This window comes from Corylus avellana, chromosome 6 (assembly GCF_965113065.1).
Source record: "Corylus avellana chromosome 6, dhCorAvel1.hap1.2, whole genome shotgun sequence".
Lineage (NCBI taxonomy): Eukaryota > Viridiplantae > Streptophyta > Magnoliopsida > Fagales > Betulaceae > Corylus > Corylus avellana.
Genome location: NC_142495.1, coordinates 17,322,729 through 17,350,561, shown reverse-complemented (window position 1 = coordinate 17,350,561; position 27,833 = coordinate 17,322,729). Strand labels below are relative to the sequence as shown.

The 27,833-nt window shown below is 36.6% G+C and overlaps 3 protein-coding genes and 1 long non-coding RNA gene across 4 annotated transcripts; 1 reads left to right on the top strand and 3 right to left on the bottom strand.

The window, feature by feature from the left end:
• The first annotated feature begins 2,715 nt into the window (after positions 1–2,715).
• PSAH2 (photosystem I subunit H2) lies at positions 2,716–3,781 on the top strand. Its single transcript, XM_059601808.2, has 3 exons — positions 2,716–2,903; positions 2,987–3,113; positions 3,456–3,781. Exons 1-3 carry the CDS (start codon positions 2,776–2,778, stop codon positions 3,633–3,635), a joined length of 435 nt encoding a protein of 144 aa, XP_059457791.1. The 5' UTR covers positions 2,716–2,775; the 3' UTR covers positions 3,636–3,781.
• Positions 3,782–4,670: 889 nt separating this feature from the next.
• LOC132187777 (rop guanine nucleotide exchange factor 12-like) lies at positions 4,671–7,540 on the bottom strand. The gene is made up of 7 exons (XM_088517434.1): positions 7,142–7,540; positions 6,924–7,040; positions 6,695–6,849; positions 6,523–6,597; positions 6,130–6,402; positions 5,615–5,935; positions 4,671–5,278 (listed from the first exon to the last, which is right to left on the bottom strand). The coding sequence occupies exons 1-7, from the start codon at positions 7,470–7,472 to the stop codon at positions 4,847–4,849; spliced, it is 1,704 nt and encodes a 567-aa protein (XP_088373560.1). The 5' UTR covers positions 7,473–7,540; the 3' UTR covers positions 4,671–4,846.
• A 1,290-nt stretch (positions 7,541–8,830) lies between these two features.
• LOC132188853 (uncharacterized) lies at positions 8,831–10,475 on the bottom strand. The gene is made up of 3 exons (XR_009440926.2): positions 10,403–10,475; positions 10,082–10,208; positions 8,831–9,382 (listed from the first exon to the last, which is right to left on the bottom strand). It is a non-coding gene; the product is annotated as an uncharacterized LOC132188853 (long non-coding RNA).
• Positions 10,476–23,281: 12,806 nt separating this feature from the next.
• On the bottom strand, positions 23,282–24,652 carry LOC132187687 (putative inactive nicotinamidase At3g16190). Its single transcript, XM_059602082.2, has 5 exons — positions 24,338–24,652; positions 24,141–24,254; positions 23,780–24,014; positions 23,580–23,696; positions 23,282–23,489 (listed from the first exon to the last, which is right to left on the bottom strand). The coding sequence occupies exons 1-5, from the start codon at positions 24,461–24,463 to the stop codon at positions 23,416–23,418; spliced, it is 666 nt and encodes a 221-aa protein (XP_059458065.2). The 5' UTR covers positions 24,464–24,652; the 3' UTR covers positions 23,282–23,415.
• Positions 24,653–27,833: the final 3,181 nt, after the last annotated feature.

Sequence of the window (27,833 nt, the reverse complement as noted above, 5' to 3'; positions counted from 1 at the left end):
ATATAATTTTAGTAAGGGTAATTACATCATTTTATTAGCATTGGGAGTACTTGTGATTGTGTTGGTAGTTTGGATGGTAAATTGTCACAATTGATAGTTTGAGAAAATTGTCATTTTGGTAATAATTTGAGGGAGTTAATAGGACTTTACTCCAAATTTTACAAAATGATGTGGTAGAGTATAATTAGATTTCACAAAATTTGAATTTAGGGGTAATTATATTTTCCCCCGTCAGTTACAACGCATTGTGTCACTTTGCCCATATAAATTGACAACCCTATTACCCGATCCTATCAAACTACCATTTTGTACCCAAAACCCTCCTTCAGTCAGTCAACCACGTTAAAAAACTTGAAATGACTCAAATACCCTAACTTTATATAAAAAAATTACATATAATACCCTTAAAATTATACAAATTTAATATATATATATATATATATATATATGTGTGTGTGTGCGCGCGCGCGCGCGTGAGAGAGAGAGAGAGAGAGAAAGAGTACTAGTTTCAAAAAATATAAAATATTAAAATTAAAAAACACTTATAATTTAATTTATAAAAAAAATAAAAAATAGTTAAAAAAGACTTAAATTAAAAAAATAAATAAATGAAAAAATCAATCCATGTGGTTGTCCTAAATTAAAAATCCATCTGTGTGATATAAAATAATAATAATAATAATAATAATTTAGAGATTATCAGAGATATGTCAAAATAACAATTTAGTCTCTATAATTAAATTCTGTCAAAATAATTGACGGATTCCAATAGTGTATTACGACATCACTAATAGAATGATGATATATGTTATTCTTAATTAAAAATAAATAAATATAAAAATATAAAAGTTATTTAAAAAAAATAAAATAAATAAAATAATTTTGAAAGTTGGTAGCCAACCCACATTGCGAGAGGGGGTGGCCAGCGAGCCACCCCTAGAGGTGGCTAGGGGTGGCTTGCCACCACCCCTGACCCATGGGGGTGGTGTGCGGCCACCCCCAGATATGGCTGGGGTTCGGTTGCGCGCCACCCCCATGTTATAGGTGTGGCCGTCGAGCCACCACTAGCCAGATCTAGGAGTGGCCCGACAACCAACCCACCTTAGGGGTGGCATGCGAGCCACCCTAGGGTGGCTGGGGGTGGCCATGCGCCACCCCCGTGGGTTGGGGGTGGCTCGTTGGCCACTCCCTCCCAGTCCCCCCCTATTTTTTTTTTTTTTTTTTTGGAAAAAAAAAAACTAATTTATATATTTATATTTTTTGTTTAAATTTTTAATTTTGGGGTATTTTTGTCTTTTAAGGAGATTTAATAACTAAAAGTGAATATTTCATCCAATTTAACGTGGTTGACTGACGAAAGGAGGTCTTGGATACAAAATGATAGTTTGATGGGTTGGAGATATTATTATGCTCAAGTTAAACCAAAAAATGCCCACAAGATTTAAAACTAAAACATCAAAATCACTTCAATTTCAGCCAACACTCAAATTACACCGAACATTAACGCATCAAACAAAACCCAAACAACAAAACTCATCAAATTAGGAACTTCACTTATAAGCCAGTGGCCCAGCACTGCCAATGCCAAGGGAGCAGGTGGCCAGCAAGTGGTTCACATTGGCCAGTTTCCCAGTGCCAAGGGAGAGCTTGTGACGGAGAGAGAGAAGAGAAATATAAAAACATTAAAAATAAAAAAATGAAGTGTAGAAATGATTTTGTTATCCATACTTTGGGAACTGTTTGACAAGTTCTAAAATGGAATAGAAAGCATGATAGAGCAAGTTTTTTTGTGAAATTTTATCAAATTTTGGTTAAAAGTGGATTTTAGAGAGCCTTTTGAGGATGCTCTAAGCTTTTGCAACTCTCTTGACCATAAGATTAGGATGTGTTTGGTAAACCATTTTAACATGAATTTTTTGTTTGAATAGTACTAAAAAATTATTGATATAATCTAAAAGTAAAATAAGATGTTAACTTTTGCGAGAGTAAACCGTTTAAAAGGTATTTTTGAAAAGATGTTGAATGAAAATAAGAGAAGAGAAAGGAAAATGAGTTCACAAAGACACCGCCTCTTCTCTGGTATAATATCCTCTTTTATTAGAAGGTAATTCTCTCGACACAATCCTAACTATTAACAATTCCAATATTATTTGAGGATCCAGCCTATCATTAGGGATATTACTCATCTTCTCAATTTTTTCATCAAAATGGGCTGCTTCATTTTGTTTTTGATTTTGTTCATTGTAATTCCCTTTTATTTGTTACTCTTAATTCCTATGTAGTCCCGCCCCGTTCTCTATATTGCTTTATATATATATATATATATATCATTTGTAATATTAAGCAATATTTAAATTACTAAGATATATATATTTTTAAATGATAAATATAAGAAATGAATTAAAATACTCGACATCAATTAATCAACTAATGGAAAAACAAACGATACTCTTAAAACCTTGTGTTTAATTTACATTTTTTTTTTTTTGTAAATACATTTTTATATCTTATTCTTTTTTCTTTTTTTTTTGTTTGGAAACTACGGCCATATAATTCAGAGAGATCATAAGTGGATAGGCTTATCCAGCGCTCATCCATGTGGCATCACCAAAATGAAGATCCAAATCCTCTTGAGAAAACCCTGTTCGCCACGTGGCAAGCCAAGATCCATGCAAAAGATCAAAAACCCCCAACATCCCTTGCTAAAATTCCACCCAACAAAAACAGAGAAAAAAAAAAAAAAAAAGGCTGCTTAATTGCTCCGGAACAAAGGCCATGGCTTCTCTAGCAACCTTAGCTGCTGTGCAACCAGCCACCATCAAGGGCCTTGGTGGAAGCTCCCTAACTGGAACAAAGCTCTCTGTCAAGCCCACTCGCCAGAGCCTAAGGACCAAAAGTTTCAGGTACCTTTTAGCTTATGCATGCAACTGCCACAAAATGCCTTTAGCTTAATTATGCTTGTTGAGTGTTGGTATTGGATGGATAGGGCTGGTGCTGTGGTGGCAAAGTATGGCGACAAGAGTGTCTATTTTGATTTGGAGGACTTGGGGAACACCACTGGACAGTGGGACTTGTATGGCTCAGATGCCCCTTCTCCCTACAACTCTCTTCAGGTTTGTCACTCCTTTTTACTTTAACAAAAACTATATATATATGATTCTATGAAAGATCTGCAAAATCATTTATGCAGTAAAGAGAACACTTGACTGTTTGAAATAGTAAAATGTTATGCTTATGGTCATGGAATCAAATAGAATTGGTCATAGAAATTAAGAGCACTTGTTATATTGTGTTGCAACTTAGGATAATGTTAAAAGTAATAAAAGGTGTGATGGGATTATCATTTATGGTGTGGGAATGGCTAAAATATGTTGAAGCTGAGATGGAGATTGTTTGTTTCTGATGAGCATCACAAAATTGTTTGCTTGTTGTTGTTGTATATGGAATATTGGCAGAGCAAGTTCTTTGAGACATTTGCAGCTCCATTCACCAAGAGGGGATTATTGCTCAAGTTCTTGATATTGGGAGGAGGATCCACTCTTGCATACCTCAGTTCCACTGCCTCAGGTGACATCCTACCAATTGTGAAGGGCCCTCAACTTCCACCAAAGCTTGGCCCACGTGGCAAGATCTAATTTGCTTTCAGATCCTTTTCTTTCAAGCTTTTCATTATATGAAACTTATTTTCATTTTTGATCATGTAATTAAGCATGTCTAAAGTGTACCTAAGACCCTTGGCAAACTCTTCAAATGGTATTTATTTCGGGTACAATTTGTTGCATTGCTCTTATTAGCTCTGAATTTATGATTGTTTGATTTTGATACTTTAATCATCTCATTTTCGATCTGTTAACCTTGTAAGTAATCGTAAGGGATGTATTGCCTCTCCTCCCCTGGAGCTTGTAAAATTGCTCAATGTGAGTGCAAATGGCACAAGCTTCTTTTTAGATATGTTAGGGGCCAACCAGTGAAATCTGTATAGTCTTGTTGTGCTTCAAAGGACTGTTTCCATACTGAATATTTTCCTTTTAAGAAGTCCAAACATAATTAGAGAGAGTTATGAGTCCTTATCAGTCCAATACCTACTCTTAGAGTGCGTTTGGTACTATATTCTTGTAGATTGAATATGCGATTTTAAACCAAATCGTAGAAAATGTATTATTTTGGAGTATGCTTAAAAAAATTGTAATTTAAAAACTTAGAAAAATATTCATTTTCAAATCGCAACCAAGGGAATTGTGTTTTTAAAAATACACGATTCAAAAGGTTAAACTTTGATTTTACTAAACGCGTAACTGCATTTTAAAAATACTACTTTCAAATCGCATGTTTTGAAATCGTAAACATAAATGGTCTTCTAAGTAGTTGAACCATCAGCCACATGTTTTGAAATCGTAAACATAAATGGTCTTCTAAGTAGTTAAACCATCAGCCAGGTGTTTTACTATTTCTAAAGACAAAATGGATGCTGTTTTTACTCAGTTTTTTCACACAAAAAAAAGCGGCTACAATTAAAGGTACTACTTACCAAACTAGCGAGTAGGACATGGATCTGGAACATGCACACCAGCTGAGATGGTCAACAAATCATATTTAAGTAGCTGTCAGACTTCAACTTGACTTCTAGTACAGGAAGAAAAAAAAAAAAGCTTCAAGCCCAATTAGTTTTATTCATTCTTCCCTATTTACAAAAGGAATGAATAGAATGAATACAGATAATCACAACTCAAAGATTGCCCCAAATGGATCTGAAAATCTACATCTGGAGTCTTTTACATTTATGTTGTCTCTCTCTAGAGCTCTTTCCCTCTCCCTGTGATTGTTGTTGGTTATATATTTTTTGGTTTCAATGGCGTGCTGTTGGACTTCTCAAACCACCCAAGCTCTCAAGATAGGAACTCTTCTTATTGGTGACAATGTTGGAAAGTTTCTGCATATGATGTTGGCTCCCCTCACCATCTTTGGATGCTTCATCGGAAAATTCTGTTATGTCATTTGATGATTCAGCACTGCCTTGATCCACACCCCAACCCATGAAATCTGACAATGTCATTGAGCCGGCTGTCTCCACAAAATTGTTTTCTTCGCTAGGACTTGCAAACATTTCTGAATCTGTAATTCCTGATGATTCTCTTAGAAGGTTCCTTGCACACACAGAATGTAATGGATTCTGAGCGAGACAGTCAGCGTAGAGTACATCGTCTACACGGGACAGAACTGTGAAGGCCAAGCTTTCTAGTATTCTTGAATAACTCTCCAGAACAGCCTGCCCAACATCCTGCCAAGCCAAGAGGAATTCCTTACAGAATTTCTTAGAATATGAAAAAAAAAAAAAAGAAAAAAAAAGAAGGGTATAATCCTTGAAACATAACACTAGAAGTTGTGTGTTTCTTTGTGTTAATAACCATCTCTGTTGCTAAGATCATCATTGAACTGCCATTGCAAAAAAGTTACAGATTAGAAAAAGGTTTCTTATTTGTATTGTATCGGAGTGAAAGGTTCTGAATTTGCTTGAATTTGGACTCTATAATTTATCCTCAATTTCAATTAAATACTCTACGTGTTGAGTTTGCTTTTAAGATAAGTGGTAATTTAACGATATAATTGTAAGTACCCGATTGTATTGGATTTTGCTAATGTCTAGCGAAGATTGAGGAATTCCAGGAAAGCGGTGCTTGAGGATGAGTAAAATGGTCTCAGCTCTCTCTTCAAAGAGTTCTCTCTTCTCCAAGCTCACAGCTGAACCCCAAGCAGATTTTCCATCTTTTTGGTTCATCTTCCTCTTCCAAATCACTATGGAAGCCTCAATTCTGTTCTTCAGGTCTAGGATTTTGTGCTCCGATGATAAGTCCATGGTGGAGAGAAACTGGTCAGGATCAAAGAATTCTACTGTAATACTCCTATAAATGGAGTCCCCAAGGCTTGCCCTCCCGTTCTGCCATACATAGCCAAAGAAAGAGTTAGAAGGTGATGGCACTACAATTTATACACAACATTCGCATGAATTTCATTTGAGTTTACGATTTAAAAACGTGCGATTTTAAAAAATACGGGTAAAACCTTAGTTTAGCTTTTGAAATCGTGAGTTTTAAAAACGTGTTACACTTTTGGTCTACAAAATGGGCTTACCTTGGGAAGGGATTCAATATAGTTTTCGGGGATCTCCATTTCGGAGAGAACTTGAGCATTAATGGCCATGGCTGCTTTAAGCACTTGGTTAACGCAATCTTTCTGATATTGCAAAAATTTTCTACACATTTCGGAAAGACCAGCTGGGGGAACTTTAGGAGCAGGCAGCCACCATTTGTCATCTTTCCTCGTGGTTTTCCCTTTCTCTGAGTCGTCGGCATCTTTAGACACATAACAGAATTCATTTTGGTCTCTGAAGTTATCCAGACAATCCTACAGACACGGTACGACGTCGTTAAAACCATGCATATATAATCCTTTTGTACGTAGTAATTGTTTGTTTTAAGCATGATGATGAAGAAACACCATTGATGTTCATAATTATGGTCTTACAATAAGCATTGCATCAAGCTTTCGCAAGGCGGGGATGTTCATGTGTAGATCAGTTCGTTGCCGTGTCACCATTATCTGTTGATAAACCATAAAAAACATAAATATGTATATATATATATATATATATATATATGAGAGAGAGAGAGAGAGAGAGAGAGAGTTGCGTAGGTACCTCCATGTTACCTCCATCCTTGGATTTCTGTTGAGAAGGAACAAATTCAACAACGTAATCGGAGACGCAGAGGAGCCAATCGATTTCTTTTCTCCACCTTGCTTTTCTTTCTGCCGACATTGGCTCTAGACGCCATTGTTCACCGAACACAGAAGCTGCGCGGATTGCAATACAAATAGATCAACAACATTAATTAAATATCAACAACATTAATTAGATCTCAACATACCAGCAAGGTTCGTAATGGCATTTGACAATGCCAAGGCTGATGAAACACCCTTTCCTCCACCAGACATATCCTCACCCAGAAGCAATTTTGCAAATCTCTCCTTCATCAATTCCATATCTGAATCAAACCCAATAAAAAAATTAAAAAAAAAAAAAAAATGATGATATATGAATGATTGAATTTTCTTTTCCAAATCCAAAAAAGAATTAATGGGGGACCGGACTTGCCTGATGAGGGGGAGACGTGCTTGTCTTTGGCTCCAGCTGCTAATTCGTCTCTGGCCAGCCGAGAAATAGGAGGTTGATCGTTTTTCTTGAATATAGAAACATTAATATTTGGTCTCTCCAATGGTTGATCGTTTAGAGATCTGGACCCTTGACTTCTGGTTGCTTCCCTGTCATTGTCATCATCATCGACGGCATCTAAGGCACTACCACCACTATCAACGCTCATGCTCTTTGCATGCCCCCCTGCGTTCTCATACATCCCTCTGAAATGAAACAATCTAGACCTGTAATTCTCTTGCTCTTCCTCCAGTGCCCGAACCATCTTTAATTTTCTAAGGAAAACTTTCACAGAATGAACAAGGTAGAACACATGAGATTTGTTCGACCTGTTAATGGACGGGGTGGGAGAGGGAGGAGCAATTTTGCCTATTATTTTTCTCACAACAGAGAGATGGGAACAGAACCAAATGATTCTCGATGTTGTTGTTGTTGTTGTTTTTTTTTTTTTTTTTTTTTTTTTTCTTCCCTGAGATTGTGTTGCTACAACGTGGGGTGCATGTATTGAGAAATGGATAGTAGTGATACCCAAAGAACCAAAAAAAAAAAAAAAAAAAAAAAAAAAAAAAAAAAAAAAAAGACAAAAAAAAGAAAAGGAAAAAAGGGGACTGTTTTTTTTAGTGTTTTTGTCTGAAAGTGAGAATTGGATGGCTGAGGTTTAAGGTTGGAGGTCAAAGGAAGCTAGAATCCAGGGGGAAACAGATAGGTATAGTAACCACATCTCCATCTGTCCCTCCGAAATGGACGGCGAAGATGGGCGGGCCAATAGGCGGCTCAAGATATGCATTTCAGATCAAAAAAAAAAAAAAAAAAAAACAAAGGTCGTTAAATTTTTTGTCTCTATTTCAACAACCTTGTACTCCCAAGTTTTTTGGTTTCTGCTAATGTGCCACCTCACCTGTATATCTTAATTAATCACTTTCTTTTTCTTTTTTTAATTAGTCATCAACTAATTGTTAGATCGTGCAGTTGCATATGAAGAATGTTTAAATGAAAGGTAACAACTTCCAAGTGCTCAGGAGAAAAAAAAAAAAAAAAAAAAAAACAGGAAGGAAGCAGCCAATTTAGTTGGTTAAATCAGTTGTTTCAATAAAATCTAGAACAGGGGTTCATAGAAAAGAAGGTGTTATCTCTCGGAATGTAACTATTGGTCAAAGAGAATATATATTTGATGCCTTTACGACCCCATATGCTAGGATGACGTGGTAGTGCCACATCAGCAAAAAAAATTGAGAAAATTTTACTTAATTTTTTAAACTTTTAGCGCTTTTGTAATTACTAGTTGGGATGGCACGTGCAATGCACGTGCTTGGTTCTCTATGTTATGTATCATTATAATTGTTAACATTATAATTTTAATACCATACATATATTATAAAATATATTTAATATATAGATTATTGAAAAGTATATATTGAATTTTTTTTTTTTTTTAAAAAAAAAAAACTATAAAATTAAGTAAATATGATATACCAAATGAATTCAAATTAAACCTAAGGATGCCACCCATCTATGTGAGAGAAAAGAAACAAACAAAACAAAAACAAATATTAATTAAAAAAAAAAAAAAGAGAGTAGAAAAGTGTTTAAAGAGCATAAATCCATCAGAGTATCCCTGATTTTATAACAAAATAGTTTTGGCACCAGTAGCACCAAATACTACGCCTTACCCAAAACGAGGCACCAAATATCATTAGTTACACACGAAACATGACCATATGTCACAACTAATTTTTAATCAACAATCAAATCTTTCTTTTTGATAGAAAAATTATGTAATTAACCTGTAATTCTGTTACAAAGTAAACCTGACATACAACATTGACCATCCCATGAAACTATAAGATTGCATAAAAGAATGCTGAGTCACAACAAATTGGATAAGGAGGAACTTTGTACATACATGGTATGTAACTAAGCTACATTAGTACGTACGTTGCTTCACTGATTTACAAAACAAAAAAATCTACAGCCAAATTCAAGGCCGCTTCTTTCTCCATGGATTACGAAAAAGCCATTAATTAATGATTTCGATTCATGGCTAGAAAGATTGTACATAGAAGAGTAGCAGAAGTATAAGCAAACAAACATATTGACAAGCAATAACCTTTTTCCGAGCTGGATGACCGGAACTTTGTCCCAATATGCTCTTGAAATCCAACTCCAATTCATTCTCTGCTTTCACAAGAAAAAATACCATCATTGCACTTAATAGCACACGTGAATATGGTAAAAAGAAAAGAAAAGAAAAAAACTACTACTTTTCAAATTGAGAGAAAACCAATGAAATTACTCATGTGTTTTCTTCCCTCATATAGGCATTTAGGGAGGTGCAAGCACCCTTTTTTGCAAAATCAAAACCCCATGTTAATACAGGTCCCCATCTTAAAGAAAAAGGGGAAAAAACTTTAGACAAGGTTAGCATGCATATAAATAAAGAGGAAGGCATACAGAAACTGTGCCATAAAAACTCTTAGATTGCTCGCATAATTTAGCAATGGAAGATATTTTTCTTCGCTGCACAATTAACACCTCAATATTCCCACAAGAAAACATAAGGCCATAGAGTATCATCCATCATAGCAACAAACAATAACATCATCCACTACTCAGTGCACGTTGCTGTTAATATATTTTTAATTTGTAATGAAGTGTCTAAAAATCCCAGATCATATATTGCTGAAAGCTTATATATAGATATTACAATATTGGAAAACGTTGCAGATAGAATGAACTTCACAACTGTTCCAATGTTGAACAATAGCCGAGGTATAAATTATATGATGGGAAATAAAATCACGTTGAAGTGTAATATCACCAAAAGTAAGATATTCTATACAAACTTGTGAGTATAGGGACAAAAAAAAAATATACCTGTCATGAAGGTTTAAACCATGTCCTCACAAAATAAATCAACACGGGATCATTTACAGCAAACAAAAACCATCTTTATTTGGCCTCTCCAACATTTCATGATATGACCAAATCAAGTCATCACGTTCTGTGTTCACAAATCAAAATTAAGACGTAGCAAACCACAATCAGTTGAAATTTATAGTTTTTTCTTAACTTGACAGGGGAAACTTGCTTCTAAATTATAAACATAATCAACAAATTATGAGTATTCTAATTCGGAGAAAGGAAGAATTAGTGTGTTGGGGCTTGCAAAGAAGAAGCAGAAGGAAGAAAACTCACTCTGGGGGATCAAAAGTGCGTGAAGAAAGACATGCCAGAAATCCCGTGGAAATTTTCCTCACAAACAATGACCTACAATTTCCACATGTGAGAAACACAAATATATGAATAACACCATATGCTAGACTATTGTCAGAAGGCAAATTTGCATTTAAAATCGACATCATTCTTCCACCCATTTTTCTTTTTCATAAATATTCTTGCATGGTATGCCATTAGTGAAATGATATTTATGCAATATTTGGAACTATTTATCCCAATAATGGGGAAGAAGAAACAGAAGCCAAGAGAAAATTGCTTATGCATCCAACTTTGACGTTTATAGCAGATTTCCTCCAAAGAGTTGCTTCAAGATTTATATATTTCATGTAAGTGTAACTTTTTACGAACATTGCAAATAATTCCAAAGTTATTGCCAGTGATGGCATCATGGTAGAACGAAGAAACTAGAAGAAATTGCGGTGACAAAGTTAAATTTACACATCAATTTCCTATATTTTCCTTATATTTCTTTCTAACCTAAAAAAGAGACCATGAAATAAATAAAAGGTATAAACCATGGATTCAATTTAAAATACTCCAATAAAAGAAAATAGACCATGGGTTCAATTTTTCAAAAATAATAAACCCATAGCACGAGATGAATTTACAAAAGAAATTTGTAAAAAATGTATTTTAAATTGATGTTAATTTAGTTCATCAACTCAAGCCAACACAATCAAGAAAGGAGAGCCCTAGTATCAGGATGAAAGCATTGGGATAGGGTGAGATACTAAGCACTATTTTGTGCTTAGTGTTGTTAAATCTCCCAACGGTTGGGATTAAATAGAAAACAAAAAAAGGTTGAGATTTAACCAAGAACATTTCCAACCAAACACAACCATCAAATTTCACCCAGGAAAAATCATACCCAAACTTGTTAAAAATCATAGAAAGAAACCAATCATCCAAAGGTCAATACTTTACTACTAAATCAACTTCCCCCACACACGCACAAAAAAAAAAAGGCAATAGCAATACCCAATCACTAACCTGAGGAAGCAGTATCCAGCAATAGCTATTTTAGTTTGTTTCTCAGCTTCTCCCTCTATCTCAGCATCTCACTCTCCGCTTGTCTCTCTTGATCTTTCTCTCTGTTCTAGACAAAGAGAGGAAGAAATTAACAAAGAAATAGGAGGGGAAGTGAGAGTAAATTGATGGATTTTTTGGCAGATTTTTTTCGTACTCTTATACTCTTTCTCTGTAGCAACAAAGAGGTTGACAAGAAATTAAAAAAAAAAAAAAAAAAAAAAAAATTGCTTTGCCTTTTCTCCTCCATTTCTTCTCTAAATCCAAATCGTTCCAGGTTGTTTTTTTTTTTTTTACTCCTTTCTCCTCCATTCCTTCTTTGAATACAAAATCGGTTTCGGTAGATTTTGTTTTTGACTTCTGCACACTTTTGCAACTGAAAAAAAAAAAAAAAAAAAAAAAAAAAAAAAAAAAAAATCGCTCTTCTTTCTTGCCCATTCCTTCTGAATCGCCATTAATCCTTCTGAATCTGAATCTTGCCAGAAACCCATTCCTGAAGCTTCCTTCATAAAAGACCAAAAAATCTATCTCTCAAAGTTTGGCTCTTTACCTACTCAGAGGGCAAAATGGTAATTTAAATGTAAAAGACAAAAATATCCAAACAACTTTTTAAATTCATTAGATTCAGAAAGTGTAAATTAGTAGTTTTGCAATCTAAAGTAATGTCAAAAGACAAAAATAACCTTATCTAACTAAATCATGAAGAACAAAAAGTAAGGATAAAATAGTAAATTCCAAGTGCAAAAGAAAATTTACTATTTGAAAGCCATTCCCACTTTTTATATATCTTTAAGTACAGATTTTTTAAAACTTAAAAAACTTTCAATTTAGTATATCAAACTTCAAAAAGTTTACAATGTTACTCTTCTATTAAGATTTTTTGTTAAATTCTAACTGATGATGTCAAAATACCCAAAACACCCTATTTAAAAATTAAACAAAAAAAAAAAATGTTGTTGGGCTGACCGATACCTAAGCCATGGATTCTACGTTCTTTTATTATTATTTAAAATAAAATAATTTTTAAATATAGAGGTCTAATACAGTGGACATTTCACCTATAATTCGTCTAATTTAACCCAAATGCTAACAATATGAGTGACATTGCAAACTTTTTAAAGTTGAATACACTTAAATTAAGAAATTTTAAAATTCAGGGGAATGATTAAAAAAGCGCAAAAATTTCAAGTATTTAAATAAAGTTTCAAAAATAAAATAAAAAATTTGCCCACTCGAGCAACTAAGCCATAGGCATGAATGAAAAACTTCTTATCGGTAATTTTGAGCTCCAAAACCAACCAAATTTGGTTTTTCTACTTCTTTCTCAAATTCTCAATTTTTGTTCTCTCGATCTCTCTCTTAATTTTTGTTGAAGATCGAAAACAACACCACCAGTCCACCACCATGGCTTTGGAGTTACCCTCAACAGTAGGGCTGGGAATTTAACCTGGGAATTCGACATGAACATAACACATATTTTTAGGATTATGGTTTATGTTAAACAAGTTCGAGTCACCCGTTTAATAAACGTGTCGGGTCATATCAACCCACGGGTTCACTCATTTATATATATATATATATTAGTTTTTTTAAGTAAATAGCCAATAATAATGGTAAACCTAAAAAAAAATCCCTTAGGTTTGGGTTATTGGGGTCATTTGGGTTGACATGTTTGATTCGTTTATTAGACGGGTCAGGTTCATGACCTAATCTGATTGGCGGGCCAAGCAAGTCAACCCAAACTTAATACACCATCCCGTTTTGCCACCGCTACCCAATAGCAATAACACCCTTACCTTAGGGCGTGGGCTTAATATGTGAGTTAACCCAGGTTTTGGGCTTAAATGCGTTGGCCTTTGATATTGGGCCTAGTTAGCTTAGTAAAAATTGAATCAAAGCGTTCTAAAGGAAACCATACAAGCTAATGAATTTCATAATTACATGGTCTAATTCATGGCATAATTTAAACTTTAATGATATGCAAAATTTAATGGTTTAATTCATACAAAAGTAGGCTCGGCAGTAATAATTTTTGGTGTAGCGTCAGAAATATCTAATACTCGGCTCTCTAGGGCTCTCTGAGGAAAACTAGGGATGACGATGCTAGTCTCCAACCAGTGATCGATGGAGGAGGATAGTACGTGGAAGAAAGAAGGAGGGATCGTGATGGCGGAAGAGCTGGAGGCTTTGTGTGAAAGAATCTCTCCCACTGAGGGAGAGAAGGAAGGAATTAATATTCAGGAGAGGGAGATCGCAGATTTACCGGAAAAAGGGGAGTGGTGTCTAGTGGGGAGGATGTTAAAGGATAAAATTATAATCCCTTGATTTCCTCCCCATGTTTCATGCTTACTCAATATTTTACTCCATGATTTATGGAATATATTTGTTGTGCAAATTTATTTAACTCACAAGTGCACGAATCGATTGTAGTTTAATGGATTGCAAGTGCGAGGTCGAACCCACAGAGAATTGTATTTTTGAAAGAGCAATTTAAATCTAAACTAACTAAATCCTAACCTAGTTCCAAAAAGGTTATGAATTTTGATTTTTGAAATTAAAAGACAAACATAAATTAATTAAAATAAACTAAGAGATAAAAGACTAAGGTTTGGGAATTCACACTCATCGAATCATAACAACATACTTCCATGTTTATCAATATTAATCTGAAGTTCTCACAATTAAAATTTTAAATATGTTTTACTGTACTTCAAACAATTAATCAAAACCATCCCATGTATTCATTCATTGCACAAATCACAAAAGGAATCCAATGTCAATTAAATCATCAGATGTATCCGTAAATCACAAAAGATATCCAATCTTAATTGAAACACCAAATGTATCCATAGAACAAATCACAAGGGATATCCAATTATTTAGACATATAAAATCAAGCAATCAATTATGTAAAATTATCTTAAATCATCAAGTGTATCCTTGAATCACAAAAGATATTCAAGAATCACTCCACACATTGAAAAGAAGTAAAACAATTGAAATATTAAACTCAATAAAATCAGATAAATAAAGACTTACATGAAAGTATTGATGTTCTTCATCGGTGAGGCTTCATCCTCAACCTTAGTTGTGAATTAGCTCCACATAAAAATAAAACATAAACTAAAGAAAAAATAAACTAAAAGAAAAGCTGTGGATTACATTCTGTCTCCAAAATTGTATCCCAAAACTAGTCTCTAGAACTGTCTATCTTTTCTTGAATGCAAAGAAGTCTATTTATAAACTTAGGGAAGTCCTAGAAGCCCTATTAAACCTAGATAATTCAAAGGTCTATCTCCCGGTCAAAATAGAAGTCTGAAATCGGAATAGGATTCGTCCAGATTTGTGTCCTTTTATTGCGGGGCGATTTTGGCATAGTAATCGTCCGAATTAGGAAAATCCTATTTCACAACGAATTGTGGGATTTTGAGTTAGCTTGAGCGGAAAGTTATGGTCAAAATACTGAGATGTGTACAGAATCTGAATTTGAATCCGATCCGAAATCTTATCCAATCTGATCTTTTATCCAATTTAATCTGATTTAACCTTTTTCTTGGATTTGGTTAAACTTAACCACATCATCTAGGTCTTCTCAAAGTATGCTTTCTTCCAAACTTTGTATTTTTCCCTTTAAAGCTGTAGTTTTTCTTTAATGACCTACAAAACACTAAAAACACAAAACTAACACAAAATATTAAATAACGACACAACTAAAGGATTAACTAATATAAATAAAGGGGTCCAAATATGCCACATTTGGCACTTATCAATATTTCTCTTCATTAGTCTATATATTATCTTCTCTTGTGACAATGAAAATCATTGAATAAAGATGTAGTCCTTTGTGTTCTCTTCTTCTTTCTCTTTACAAAAATTTCTTTCCCTTTTTCTATATTTTATATGGTATCTGTTGAAGCACAATTTTTCTGCTGTTGACGTGGCACACCTGCCGAGTCCAAGTCGACTAACACTCAAGAGCTTTGAGTGCACAACAAAGAAAAAGAGAAGGATTAAAGAGACCGGGGTGAGCCGGCGGAGACACTCCAATGCCCAAGTCAGAATTTGAGAGAGAGAGAGTATAAGCAACAAAGGAAAGTTTAAGAGCCAAAGTTGCTCTTACCCAAATGTGAAGAAGTGATCCATCTTTTATAGGCATGAAGTAATGGTAGTCCCCTAACCAATGACTTACTCTTCCCTGAGTTTCTGCGATGCAGTTGCTAACAAGAGATTTGAGTAGTTATCCTTAACGAGATCTTAGGAGATTTAGATCGTAGGATTTTGTGGTTATATGTACCACTTGATTTGAATATTTGTATGCGATCATTGGATAACATATCTGATTTGTATTTTAAATAGATGTGATAGCTATTGTATGGATAAGATTGCTTATCTATTAATAGTTGTATCTCCCAAGATATCCGAGTTATTCTTGCTACCGAGACCTGTGTGTCCTGAGTTAGTCTCGGACTTAACGGTCTTGGCTTCAAAGGTCTCGGGTCTTATGGGTCTCAGATCTATAGGTCTTAGTAGCTAGGGATTCGGGGCCTGGTTACCCGAAACCTTACTAGGCTTGGACCTTTCCATGCTTAAGATTGGGCCCGAGGATTGCCGAGCATTTAATGGGTTGATCTATGACCCAACAGTTACCCCCAATTTCCATGTCTGTATGACTATGGAAATTTCATGTTTGAAGGAATGGGTCTGTCTTCCGAGGCCTGTCTCTGCATGAAAATGTTTGAGACGACTAATGATCTTCCAAGTCCCGTCTCTGCATGAAAATGTCCGAGACGATTAAGGCCAGAAAATTTTCTGAAAATTTTGAATTTCAAAATTTGAGGCGGCGTCGGTTGGTATTCCCCAGACCCTGTCAACTCATCAAGTCAGGTACTCGAGTACCTCCACATGTCGGCTGCAGAGGCGCGCCCCTCTCGGAGCATTTAATGGGCATGTTTCCGAGGCGATCCTTTATAAAGGTGGTTTCTTCTCTTTTTGCTTCACTTTCTTTATTTTCTATTAAGAGTTTCCACTTCTGAGTTTCCTTCATTCTCCGAGAGTTTTCTTCTTCCTCTTTTTCCTTTTCTTTCTTTCCACGACCATGTCTGGTGACGAGGGATGGGGCTCAGATGGTCTCGGTGGCAATACTTACCCAGCCTTCTGGCGGCCAGAATTAACCAAGGCTGATGAGGTCAGGATCCAGAAAGAATGTTTGATTCCCAAGTCGGTGAAGCTTCGGTTCGACGACGAATAGATGGGTGCCATTGTCCATGCTGATGCGCACAAAGTCTGTCTGTACGAGACCATGTTTCGTGCCAGTTGCCAATTGCCCTTCCCACGGGTAGTACGAGAGCTGCTAAGCCTATGAACTTGGCTACACATCAGATTGTGCCCAACGGATGGAGGTTGTTCTATGCCTGCCTCATGCTTTGGCCCATGGCTCTTGGACCAAGGCAGTTTCTCTCTGCATGAGAATTTTTATGGGTATACCGGCTCCAAAAGAACCCAAAGTGTGAAGGCCTGTACAACTTCCAGTCTCGATGGGGGAAGTTCATCCATATGGACGACAAATATTCCAGCAACCACGGGTGGAAGAGTAAATACTTTTTTGCTATGGGTCAATGGGAGTTCTATCCCACTGAAGTTGCCGAAGGTTCGAGAGTGCTTCAGGAAACATGTGTTCCTGCGGGAAATACGGCTAAAGAACCAAGCCTAACTGACGATGAGCCGTGTGAACAAAGTTTTGGCGTGGGCTCGGAAGCATGGGAGTCTGATGAGCTACACCAAACTAATTAAGGCGGGCTCTGAAGGAAAAGGCCTTGAAACCCTTGAGGGAGGAGCTGGTGGAACAAAGAAAAGACTTGCTTTTGATTTTATCTAGGACCCAAAGCTTGTCACCTCAGACCCTCCAGCAGCAAATACTCGACGGGCTACCCCCCGAAAACCCATACTTGATAAAGGCAAGAGTAAGGTGGTGGAGTTGCCAAAATAGAAGAATTTTCCACTTCATACAGGTGGGCCTTTAAAATAAGTGGGGGACGGGACCAAACTACGGCTCCACAACTTCGAACCTCGAGGCCTCTAAAGATGGATGCTAAGGCCAAAAAACCCAGCACTCCTCCTCCTCGAGTAGCCAGGGTTTTGAAGTTGGTAGATGAGCCCGAGGAGCCTAAGGCTTCTCAATTGAAAAAGAGGAGACTGGTGAAGGCGGCGGAGACAAAGGTACAGGATCAATTTGCCAGCTTCTTGGCCGCTAGAAGGAGGACCGGTCCTAAGCCCTTGGTAAAACTAGTAGCAGAAGGTTAGGACTTCCTCACAAACGAGTCCATCTTGCTGACTCCCTTAGTCTCGGCTGGTGTTGTTGCCGGGACCCCAATCCCCCATCGAGTCCGCGTCATTTCAACCCTTGGCACAAACATCCAACACTTCTTGGATGAGATAGAGCTAGAGGAACACTCGGAGAGCTCTGTAGGGATGGAGAGTGAAAGGGCCGAGGGGTATACTGCAGCGGCAGAGGAAGGGATAGGGCCTCGGCCTCTATCTCCTATTGCTGAGGATGAGCCCATAGCTCAGGCTTCGAAACCTGCTAAGGCTCAGATGCTAACACTTTCTTGTGCCGAGAAGGCTTCTGCTGCCGAGGCCTTGTCCTCTTTCGATTTACTAATAAGGCCTCAAGGGGTGGATTGGACTGTTGGCGGGCCCCTTGCTAATTTCAGTGGTGACCTAAAGGGCAACCCTTTCCAAGCCTTGGTAGATTTAATTCCCCATGAGAGCCTAACGATACAAAAACCCAAAGCATGACTGAGCTGATGATTTTCTTCCAACTTTTTGTGAGTATATTACCTTTCTCATTTTTTCTCTTATATATATACTGATCACATTTTGTTATAGAGCATCATGACGTCGTTCGTCTTGTACTGCTACTTCCGAAAGGTGGCCTCAGACTCGGCTACCGAGACAAAAAGTCTCAAAGACGAGGTTGTCGAGTCGGAAGCCGAGAATGCCAAGCTGAAAGAAACTGTGGCTAGGTAAGATGAGGAGCTGCTTCTCTCGGGTCGACAACAGTCTATGATGCAAGCTGAGGCCTTAGAGACTGCTACGGCTAGGGCAAGAGCTGAATCTAAGGCCAATGAGTTGTTGATTGAGCTTGAAGGTCTCCGAGCTGTAGTGAACCAACTTCAGGAGGACAACTACATCATTAGGGAGGATCTGAGCCAACTGAAGGAAATGCATGTGGGGACTCAGATCAGCTGAAATTGGCCCAGGCTGAGGTCGCAGTTCAGAAAGCCTTAGTGGTGAAGGCGACTAAAGCCAAGGTTGTCGCCGAGGAGAAACTTAAATTCTTCAAGGGCAAGCACGTCTAGGTGATGGCTCAGCTAAAGGAAGCCAAGACCCAAGCTGCCAATTATTTGTGCCAGTTGTCCTTTGCCTCATGGACTTGAAACTCTGCCTGGGCTGATGGGCTTATTCTGGGCTTCAAAACCTTCCGAGCTTGGGCTAAGGATCCGACACACTCAATTGATCTTGACAAGGTGAAGATTGAAGACATCCCTATTACTCCGTTACTTGGTTGATCAACCAACTCCAAGCAGACTTTGCCATGAAGGATCTCGACTCCCTCCATTATTTTTTGGGCATTCAAGCAATCCGCACAGCTGCTGGTCTCCATCTTCGTCAGTCCAAGTATGTTGTGGACTTCCTCCGTCTTGTTAAAATGGATGAAGCCAAGCCCTATGCTGCTCCTTGTCTGGCAGGTTCCAAGATGTCTCGGTTTGATGGTGCTCCTCTTCTTGATCTGGCTGACTATCGCCATGTCGTGGGTGCATTACAATATGCCACTCTTACAAAACCTTACCTTGCTTACTCTGTGAACCAATTGTGTCAACACATGCACCATCCCACCACTGCCCATTGGACTGTTTTGTGCAAATTTATTTAACTCGCAAGTGCGAGGTCGAACCCACAGGGAATTGTATTCTTGAAAAAAAATTTAAAATCTAAATTAATTAAACCCTAATCTAGTTCCAATTTTTAAGAGATTTTTTTGTTTGAATGAAAAAGCAAAAGCATGAGCAATTTAAAGTAATTGAAATCTTCTGATGAAGCACTAAAGTTTCAGAATCCACACTTACAAATTCATAACAACATAATTTAATGATCTATAATATTCCCCAAAGTTCTTACACATAAATCTTAAGTTTGTTTTACTATTGCTTCAAAGAATTAATCAAAAGATTCCATGTATCCATTCATAACCCAAATCACAAAAGAAATCCAATATTCGATTAAATCATTAATTGTATTCGTAAATCACAAGAAAATATCAAATCTTTATCAAAACATCAATTGTATCTAGAGAATAAATCACAGGGAAAATTCAATTTTTAACAAAGAAAATCAAGCAATCAATTGTATTGAATAATCTTAAATCATCAAGTGTATCATTGAATCGCAAAAGATATCCAAGAATTATTCAATCCAATTAATTAGAAGTAAAACAATAGAGCAATTAAACCTTTAAATTGGGAAATATTACATACATGGAACAAAGTTACTAATCATAAGTGAGGCTTCATCTTCAACCTTAGTTGAAGGTTTAGCCTCTCATGTTATTGAAAGACAAAACAAGATTAATTGAATTCATAATGTAAAATTGAGTACTTACAAATAAGAATCACAAAGTTAAGATCCAAAAGCTAGGAAAACCTTAAACTTTCTTCTTCTCCTCTACAAACTTGAAATTCGTAGCCTCCCTCAATTAATTTGATAATTCCCTATTTATAGGCCTAAAACTTTGGGTTTTACAAGTTGAAATCGAATAAAATTCGTCCAGGTTTGTATCCATTCATTGCAGGATGATTTTGGAATAGTAAACATCCGAATTAGGAAAATCCTATTTCACAATAAATTGTATTATTTTGAGTTATCTTTCCAATGCCACTTGAATCACTTCAATCCAATAATTGAGCGAAAAGTTATGATGAAAATACTGAGAAGTATGGAGAATCTGAATTTGAATCCAATCCGAAATTTTATCCAATTTGAACTTTAATCCAATCTGATCTTTAATCCGATTTAACCATTTCTTAGATTTAGTTAAACTTAACCACACCATCTAGGTCTTCTCAAAATATGTTTTCTTCCAAAATGTTGTTTTTCTTCAATGACCTACAAAATGCTAAAAACACAAAACTAACACAGCACATCAGATAATAACACAGCTAAAGGATTAACTTAAGTAAATTAAAGGGTCCAAATATGCAATATTTGGCACACATTAGACTACAACAAAACGGGTCTTGTATTATTTAAAAGGATCCGTTGGTTTTGGTCTTTTTTATTGCGAAGGTAGCATTAACCTCCATGCCTATTGTGACTCGGATTGGGCAGGCAACCCGGATGACAGATGCTCCACAACTAGCTATGGTATTTTTCTTGGATCCAATCTTATCTCTTGGTGCGCTAAGAAGCAATACACGGTCTCTCGATCCAGCACAGAGGCGGAATATCGCTCCATGGCCCTTGCCACAGCTAAGTTATTTTGGGTTTGAATGCTCCTCAAGGAGCTGCGCATTTCTCTTTATGATCCTCCACGTCTCTAGTGTGATAATTCTTGTGCCTTGTCATTGGCTTCTAACCCTGTGTTTCATGCTCGCATGAAGCACAATGAGGTAGACTTTCAATTTATTCGGGAAAAAGTGACTAATCGTGATATCCAGTTACATTATATATCTACTATTGAACAGGTTGCTAACATTTTTGCTAAGGGCCATACTGCTTCACGGTTCAATTATTTACTTTTCGAACTGAAGGTGGTTCCCCTCATCAGTTTGCCGGAGGGTGTTAAGCTCATAGAGGACACGAGCCTCTCCGAGAAGAGCCAAGAATCAGTACGTGACTCCCAAGCATGAAGCCGTGCATCACAAACATAAGACTTCCCATTCATGTACCACACGATATTCCTTCCAGACTCATACCAGCAGCTGTCCAAGATTTCTCAAGAATCAGATTGTGTCAGATTGTGATCTTCCCCTGCGTGACTCACACACAATTATTACTCTACCACTTATGTCTTATATTTTTCCTTTTGTATATTCTCTTTACATCTTGAGTTGTATTTGGTAGTATAGGTCTGATTCTGTTTCCTTAAACATTGTATCTTACCTTTTCAAGGTACTCCATTCACATCAATAAAAATAGACATACGCAGCTCTGTTTTGGTTAAGTTCATCAAAACAATTCTCTCTCATAATTTTTAGTAATCATGTTCTTGTTGTTCATATTAAACTAGTATAGTTCTTCACATGTTCATCATAATCTTTGGTCTTGGTTTGGAAATTTTATCTTCGGTTGTGCAGTACTTGTTTATGTCATATCCCCCTATACTATTCACCTCGTCTGAGAGCCTATTCAGAATTGCGTTTGATAAATAAAGCTTTTAAGTCAAAAAGAGTTTTTGGGCAAAAGCTTCATTTTTAAGCTTTTGCTAAAAGTGCGTTTTGGTCATTTTTAAGCTTTCTGAACATTTAAAAGCTCTTTTAATTTTTTTACCAAAACGAGTACTTTTTTCTTCAAATAGACTTCTTGAATGTTAAAAGCATAAGCTTCAAACGCAATCCCAAACAGGTCATAAGTGATTATTTGGGGTAAAAACACGTTTTTCATTATGTGTTGTTATATTAGAAACTCTATCGCATGATGTTCTATGTAATTTATTTATGTTTTTTCTTTTTAAAATATTGGATTCACTTCATATTAATATGTTTCAGATATGACTACTCACTAAGTCATGAATTTAAATTTTATTTTTCCATGTGAAACAAAACTCTGTTTAATAGACAACCCGATTTTGGACTATGGTGCACTAGGGCCCACCCAGGAGATAGACCATTGATGAATTGCTCGATGTTCATCCTACCTAGAAGAACACCTACCTGATGAGTTGAATCGAATAAATTTTAGGTATTTTTTGTATTTTTGGTACAGGGTCTTCATCCTGGATGTTGAGGATTTTTCTACGACTCTATGAAATTTGTAAGCTTTTGATAGATTCTTAGTTATATTGCAATCTAGTACTGCTCCGGGCATTATTATTTGAGAAAAAAAAAAAAAAGGAAACGGCCTCACTCAATAATAATCCCCAACGGTCATACTTTTTGGCAGAATAGAATCAATGGAGTCCTAATGTTGATTGCTTGCAGTCAAAGGTAGGTTAGGATTAGTGGGTATCGGTTCGATTTGGTAGAGCTATTTTCGGTTCGGTTAGCCGAAATTGTCAATTAAATCATTTAATTCACCGATTACATTTCGAAAAGAATTTATTGAGCTAAAATAGCTTATTGAACCAAACAAATTTTTAATGGACCCATTAATTAACACAATAAAAATCTACCATACATATATTCTATTAATAAATTGGTCCTAGAATCTACAACTAATATGTTCTACTAAAAAAAACCTAGCTAATGCCCTCATAATTATCATTCCACTAAAAAAATATTTATTATCGGTTACTTATCGATTAATTCGGTTAACCATAAAAAAATATTTATACTGATTAACCGAACTAAACCAATATTGGTATAAAAATCTTTAACTGATTACCAACCAACTTTTAGCTGTATGCGATTAATGTCAATTCGGTTATAGTTGGTAGGCACTAAACGGTTAATCTGCTCACCCCTAAAGGTGGGCAAGAGATACCCTTAAGAACTTTGGAAGAGGGGGCCTATTCTTAAGAAGCAGTAGTAGAGGTGCATCACAATCCGTCCCTCTCAAATACGAAGGTTTGAGGATCGGAAGCAGGAACATGAGAGGTAAATAATAAGTTGGTTTTACACGTGCAATAGTACAATACAGTAGTTGAAGTGAAGGATAGCAAAGAGAAATCCCATTTCACAAGCAAGAGTAGAACCACGGAAGTTGAGGCAGGGCGACAATTATGAGAGAGATCAAGCATTCGACTCGCACCATTCCTGTAATGTTGGGGTCGCGACTCCGACATTCTTCATGTCAAAAATGTTGGCTGCAGGTTCAGAAGATTCAAAGATTTCATGTCAGTTTCAACCAAAATATAACAACCTCTTACAAAAAGAAACAAATGAAAAATACATACCAACTTGTACATCAGGTGTCGCAGCAGCTGTGGCATCAGCAATAACGGTAACAGATGGATAATCCAATGCTAGTGCATCATAGACAGTCTGTCTGACGCAATTTGGAGTTTGAACGCCTAGAAACAGAGATTCAATATAAAACATGCAGCAGCAAAAACAACGATAAACAGCATTCTCCAGATTCAAACAATTTACCAACCAGTGATAACCAAGTTATTGATTCCAGCACCCTGAAGAAGAGAATGGAGGTTTGTATCAAAGAAGGCACTGAAGCGCGTCTTCACCAATTTATAGTCCTCTTCTTTAATCACCAGCCCATCAACGAGTTCCGCAGCCACGCTTCCCTTAACAGCTGGACCCACTTTCCCAGAAGCATAAAAGTGGCGGCGGAAGAGTTCAACATCTCTCCCTTGTGGGTCATGCTCGCGAACAACCTTTAAAAAAGACGGAGTTTATAGCAAACCCATTAAACTTTTCAAAAAAAAAAGAAAACAAAAAATGGACAAACAAAGGCAAAGAGAAAAGGAGTGAAAAAAGGAAAGCAATGGGAAAGAAAGTACCCAAACAATGAGAAAACCACGCTGCCTAGCGACTTGGACGGCTTTGATTACATTGGGGACAATAGCTCTGCCTCCGCTCAGGCAAGCCAGACCGTCTTCGTGGATAAAATCTTTCTACAAACAAACAAATAAATAAATAAAGTAAATATATATAAAAGCGAATTCGAATTTGAGAAATATTCAGGAGAGAAGAGGACCTGCATGTCGATAACAAGTAGAGCAGTGCGGTTCCTGTTATCTGCCATTTCCAAAGGCCTCTCTCGAATTTTTCCAAAACCCAACAAAAAAAATAAGAGCGCTTGAATTCTTGAATGCACTGACATTTTTCTTTTATCGTGTGCCACACGTACTACATAGCTACAGGAATTGTAGGGACTGGTTGCAGGTTTTAGGAGTAAACAAAAGCAGGTTTCACTGTTTCAGGAAGAGTGTCTGACATGAACCATCGCCATAACCACAAGATAGCTGCACCGACATTTTCTTTTCTCGTGTGCCACACGTACATAGGTACCAATTGTACTGAGACTGCTTCCATTGTCTCTCACCCTCGGTCCCTCAAGCTCTGAGTCTTTTACGAGGAGCAGCTTCTACATATATAGATCCTATTATTACTATTCATCTCTTTAGCCTTTCAAATAGTAGTATTAGCTACTATTTTAATTAAGCCAAACTCTTTAAAGTAGCTTTTTCTAAAAAATTTATAACGTATAAAAACACTCATTTAACAAGTCTTTTTCCCTACTTTATATTTAATTTTTGTAAGACATGTTTTCTATCTTTCAAGAGCCAAAAAGGTAAAGGTATATAATATTTTAAAATTATTCTTTACTCTTCTCTGTCTTGATTGGTTCAAAACTAATAGAAAAAATGATATTTAATTAAACTAGAAAAAATATAGAGGGTTTGATGTTTGATTCCTTTGAAAAGTGGTCCTCTAAATTTGATAAAGTAAAAGGACCAAGGGGAGTCAGGGGACAAGGCAAGCAAAGGCAGCTTACTCATTAAGCAAAATGAGGTGAAAATATTTATTAGAGCACTAGCAGCAGCTTCCTTTTGATTTTTCATAGGTTTATGGTACAAAACTACTTTGTGCTTCCCTATGAAATATATTTCACAATAGCTTCCATTACTTTTTATTTATACCATTCAAATATTATTTCTTTACAAAATACAAGTTTCCTACATACCCTCGCTTTTTTATAAAATCCGAATACAATCTCCAATTAAAGACATAAAGATGAAAGAGGAGAGAGGAAAGATAAGTATTTATATTAAAATAATGTATAGGAAATCACTTTTGGTTTCCTACACATTAGGAAACACTGTAGCAACCCTTAAGGGTTGGTTAAATGTAAGGAATCTAATGTGAGTAGGTTTTTGTGATTTTTTTTTTTTAATTTTTGTTAAACATAAGGAATGGAATGACATATAGAGCATCTTCTGCTAATGCTCTTAATAAATATAAGGTTGACTTGTTTTGTTTGGTACATACCCAAGTTGAAGTAGATAAATTTGGTTGTATTAAGGAGCATATTTTTCAAGTTGGGGTTTTATCAATAATTATGATAAACATCATCTTAGGAAATACTGAACATGTTGGAATACTAAAATTGAAAATGTTAGCAAGTTGAGTAGTTCTGCCTAAGATATATGTACATTGTAATGTTAGTTTGGTGTAGGGGATTATAAATGGGTTCATTATTTTCTATATGGATCTAATAATTGAGCGTAGGGAGTTGTGGCAATATTTGAGGGATGTTCATAATCAGTTTGGGCAGTGTCATTAGCTGCTGTCTAAAGATTTGAATGTTGCTAGGAGTGTGGCTGAAAAGGGGAGATGGCAAGAAGCTTAATTGCTATGAAGATGATTTTGGTTCTTGCTTAAATGGGGTGGAAGTGCTTGATCTTCCTTATGGTGGGTGCTCTTTCACTTGGAATAATCACAGGGAAGAGGAAGCTTTTGTGGCTCGAAAATTGGATAGGGTTTTGTGCAATGTCCATTGGCCGGAGTTGGTGGATCATACTAAGTTTAAATTCCATGATAGGGGGGTTTCTAGCCATTCTCTGTGTTAAATCATCACTTATTCCAAAGCTTAAACTAATAGGATGAGATAAGTCTAATCATTTAATCAAATACTCTAACACTCCTCATGTGTGGGTTCAAACTCTCTTTTAATAGGTGAGGCCCGTCACATAGAATATTTGATTGAAATGAGGGGTAAATTTGACGGAATCAATGTTCGAACTCAAGACATTTGGCTCACATACCATCTTAAATCACCACTTATCCCAAAAGATTAAGTTGATAAGAGTTGGTAAACCTAGTCATTAAATCAATGCATTAACACACTGGCTATGATTTCCATTGGTAAAGTAAAGCATTTTGGACCAAAACCATTTTAAGTATTTTGGGTTTTGGTTTAAGCATGAAGAATTTTTGAGGTGGGTGGATGAGGGTTGGAAAATTAGTGTTGAAGGATCTCCTATGTTCTATTTATATGCTAAACTAATATATTTTAAGAACGTTTTCAAAGCCAAAAAAATCATGAAGTTTTTGGAGGTATTAGGGAGAGGGTTTTAATGGATATAGCTCAAAAAGAAGTTGCATCTTCTAGGGGGCAAGCTAGTTGTGTTATTAGCGCTAAAGAGTATCTTGCTGAGTATACCATTACCAATATTGCTCTAGCTAAGACGGCTTTTCTGAAACATAAGTCCATAAATAGTTGGCTAAACTTGGGGGAATCAAAACACTTCTTATTTTCACAAATTGGTGAAAGTCAAAACTTCTAAAAACACAATTAATTAGCCATTTGTTGGATGATCAAGGGAGGAAAGAGGTAGATGTTGAGCATATTATGAGGATGGCCAGAGTTCGAGGTTTGTTGACTTCTTGGTTAACTGAGGATCAAGGCATGCAGAGCTATGGATAGGGATCCTACTCATAAAGAGACTAAGAGCACCTTGTTCTCTAGGAATAACAGCAAAGCCTTAGGTCCATATGGCTTTTCTACTAACTTTATTAAAGATGCTTGGTTTATGATAGGCTCGGATGTTACTTGGAAGCTCTTAAGGGAGATCAAATCTACCATCCTAGCTTTAGGTCTAAAGAAGGAAAAACCCACTTCTATAGGGGATTTATTGCTTGCTGCAATGTGTTATACAAAGATCCCCGCCAACCATATGATTCATTGTTTGAAGGGTCTTATTAGCTTTTGTAGGGTCATGGATCGGCCACTACAAAGCCCAACAGCTCTAGGCCAGGTCCAATGTGCAAGCCTCCTACACAGGCCCAAGCCGAGACATAGTCAGCCCAATCCAAAGCACAGCTAGCCCATCAAGGGCATAGTGGTCTTTTGACCGAGGGTACAATGATCCTTTGACCAGTAAAGCAAACCCACGTTCATTGATGAACGTGGGATTCACCGGCGTCCAAACAAAGCATCCACCTTCACTAGAACATGGCCTAGCTATCAGTGCTAAACCGAGACACGTGCACCCGAGGATTACTCGGGAGCCCACGTCCAACACAAGCATGGCCAAGCCCGCCACTAACACACTCCACGATCTCATGGTCGTGGATTAACCAACAACCCACAATCCACTTCGCCTAAGAATTATGGGGTACCAATTGCCACCTGATGCCTATAAAAGGGAAGCTCCAACTCATAATTTGGTAATCACAATTCTCTCTCA

What these genes read in the sequence shown, in the direction of transcription:
- PSAH2 (XM_059601808.2), top strand. Translation starts at nt 2,776, where the DNA reads ATGGCTTCTCTAGCAACCTTAGCTGCTGTGCAACCAGCCACCATCAAG. An exon ending in CTAAGGACCAAAAGTTTCAG is followed by an intron (nt 2,904 to 2,986) that starts GTACCTTTTAGC and finishes TTGGATGGATAG; the next exon opens with GGCTGGTGCTGTGGTGGCAA. An exon ending in CTCCCTACAACTCTCTTCAG is followed by an intron (nt 3,114 to 3,455) that starts GTTTGTCACTCC and finishes GAATATTGGCAG; the next exon opens with AGCAAGTTCTTTGAGACATT.
- LOC132187777 (XM_088517434.1), bottom strand. Translation starts at nt 7,472, where the DNA reads ATGGTTCGGGCACTGGAGGAAGAGCAAGAGAATTACAGGTCTAGATTG. An exon ending in TGCCATTACGAACCTTGCTG is followed by an intron (nt 6,850 to 6,923) that starts GTATGTTGAGAT and finishes CAATCCGCGCAG; the next exon opens with CTTCTGTGTTCGGTGAACAA. An exon ending in AGCTTGATGCAATGCTTATT is followed by an intron (nt 6,403 to 6,522) that starts GTAAGACCATAA and finishes CCGTGTCTGTAG; the next exon opens with GATTGTCTGGATAACTTCAG.
- LOC132187687 (XM_059602082.2), bottom strand. Translation starts at nt 24,463, where the DNA reads ATGTCAGTGCATTCAAGAATTCAAGCGCTCTTATTTTTTTTGTTGGGT. An exon ending in TACTTGTTATCGACATGCAG is followed by an intron (nt 24,255 to 24,337) that starts GTCCTCTTCTCT and finishes GTTTGTTTGTAG; the next exon opens with AAAGATTTTATCCACGAAGA. An exon ending in GACACCTGATGTACAAGTTG is followed by an intron (nt 23,490 to 23,579) that starts GTATGTATTTTT and finishes CTGAACCTGCAG; the next exon opens with CCAACATTTTTGACATGAAG.